Source organism: Sander vitreus, unplaced genomic scaffold, assembly GCF_031162955.1.
Source record: "Sander vitreus isolate 19-12246 unplaced genomic scaffold, sanVit1 ctg401_0, whole genome shotgun sequence".
Lineage (NCBI taxonomy): Eukaryota > Metazoa > Chordata > Actinopteri > Perciformes > Percidae > Sander > Sander vitreus.
In genome coordinates, this window is record NW_027595526.1 from 55001 (window position 1) to 57500 (window position 2500).

General features: G+C 42.9%; 1 protein-coding gene across 1 annotated transcript in view; it reads right to left on the minus strand.

The window, feature by feature from the left end:
• Nucleotides 1–1919, minus strand: part of LOC144513993 (acyltransferase PGAP2-like) — a 13558-nt gene extending 11639 nt beyond the window's left edge. The window contains exons 1-2 of the mRNA XM_078245184.1: nucleotides 1580–1919; nucleotides 388–556 (exon numbers count right to left, since the gene is read on the minus strand). Coding sequence (XP_078101310.1) covers nucleotides 388–555 — 168 coding nt within the window. The 5' untranslated portion in view covers nucleotide 556; nucleotides 1580–1919. The remainder of the gene's footprint in view (nucleotides 1–387; nucleotides 557–1579) is intronic.
• Nucleotides 1920–2500: the final 581 nt, after the last annotated feature.

Genomic DNA, 2500 nt, shown 5'->3' on the forward strand with positions numbered 1-2500 from the left:
ACAAACAAACTGACATCACTGCTTCCTCTAAGTAACACTGAGGAAATCCTGGACACACACACACACACACACATAATAGACACACACACACACACACACACACACACAATAGACACACACACGGAGACACACACACATACATAATGGGTGGGCCCAAAATGCTGGACCCCCCAAGGTTAAAGGTGTGTTTGAGGGTTAAGACCTGGTTTTAGGATTAGGGTTAGAATGAGGTTCTGGTTAGGGTGAGGGTAAGGGTTAAGGTTAGAGTAAGGGGCTAGGGAATGTATTATGTCAATGACGGGTCCCCACAAAGATAGTGAAACAAACTTGTCACCTGACAGTGTGTGTGTGTGTGTGTGTGTGTGTGTGTGTGTGTGTGTGTCTCACCTGGCAGTGTGTGTACACTGCGTCCTCAAAGTGGTATATGAGTGAGATGAAGAGGCAGGCGATGAGGCCGGTCAGAGGCAGCAGCACGGTCGCCACGGCGAAGCTGGTGAACGGGATCCGGATGAGGGGACGGTCCCGGTCCAGGCTGCCGTAAGGCCCCTGGAGCATCCTGGACACACACACACACACACACACACACACACACAGACAGACAGACAGACAGACAGACATACATATACATACACACAGAGACACACACACACAGACAGACACACATACACACATCAGACACACACAGACAGACAGACACACACACACAGACACACAGACAGACAGACACACACATATACATACACACCCACACACACATCAGACAGACACACACACACACACACACATATACATACACACCCACACACACAGACAGACAGACAGACACACGCACACACACACCAGACAGACACATACACACACACACACACATACACACCCACACAGACACACAGAGACACCGACACACACAGACAGACAGACAGACACACATACACACATACACACCCACAGAGACACACACACACAGAGACACACACACACACACACAGACCAGACACACACACATCAGACAGACAGACAGACACACACACACACACACACACACACACATATACATACACACCCACACACACACAGACAGACACACACACACACATCAGACAGACACACACACACACCAGACAGACAGACAGACACACACAGACAGACAGACAGACACACATCAGACAGACACACACACACACACACATACACACCCACACACACAGAGACAGACACACACACACAGACAGACAGACAGACAGACAAACAGTTAAACCAAATGTTAAACATTTCAACTTTTTTTCATGTAATATTAAGATTTTGTCTTGTTCTGGAGTGAATATCCGAGCCAACTATAACTCAGATTATATGACTCACGAGCCATCCATAAACTAGCATTCATCTCTAATACAGTTCAATATAAATTATCAATGGAGTTTGGCGCGCTGTTCTCTCCCACCACGCGCATGTTTACCTTTCCCGGTGACGCAGCGACGTAACGTCAGTTCATCTCTCCACACAGTTTCCCGGCTAACAGCTAGCTTTAAACTGGTTTAAATACATTATATATGTCAGGTTATAAACGTAAAACACTCACCTTTACAGCTCCCCAGGCTGGCGCGACCAACGGCTCCGCTCAACGGCCATTTAACAACCGTTAACTGTTAGTTATCAACCTATTAAAGGAGCTAATCCTGTTAGCTCAGGTTAGCTTCAGGTAACATGACGTTAGCTTGGAACTTCAGTCGACTTTAACGTGAAATGCGGCTTTTAAATCAGTGAAACAGTTTCTCAGCCCGGACGTGTAGCTTCTCTAAAGCGGCTGCGTTCAGTTTACTATCACCGATATACTTTATATTTCTGTTTTTCTGTTAGTTTAATGATTGTCTAACGGACTTTGACAGCACCGGGAAAGCTACGATAAGGCGACGACTTCCGGCCAACACATCCTTCAGAATAAAAGCCTCATTAACACGTCTTCTTTATTTGACCTATTACAGAGATTCTTGTAGGAACAATACAAGGACATCCATGTTAATAAAATAAATGAATAAAACACTAAATATTGGTCATATTAAGTATTTAAGACATAGATTGAGAGGGTTATGTTGTATTTGTCTAGAAGTAAAATATGTATTTTACTTTTGACTGTTGAAACGGAACAAAAAAATGTCCGATGTGTTGTTTAAATGCTATAAAACATGAGTTTCCTTTTGTTTTCTACTGTCCTTTTTACTGTGTGAACAGCGTGGTGTCTTGTTAAGAAAGACAAAAGACTACACACATATTATACTTAAGTAAAAGTACTTTTTCTTTGATAAACCTCTCTAACTAACTAACTAACTCACTCACTGTATTGGCTGTAAAATAGTATTTTATTGTGTGGTATTATTAGTACTTTAATAGATCTGAGTACTTCACGTTTTTGTCACTTTGGTCGATGTATTACTTCCTCCACTTCTGCATCTTAACATACTAACATATATAATAATATAATAGTGTAACGTCCGTCAATAAG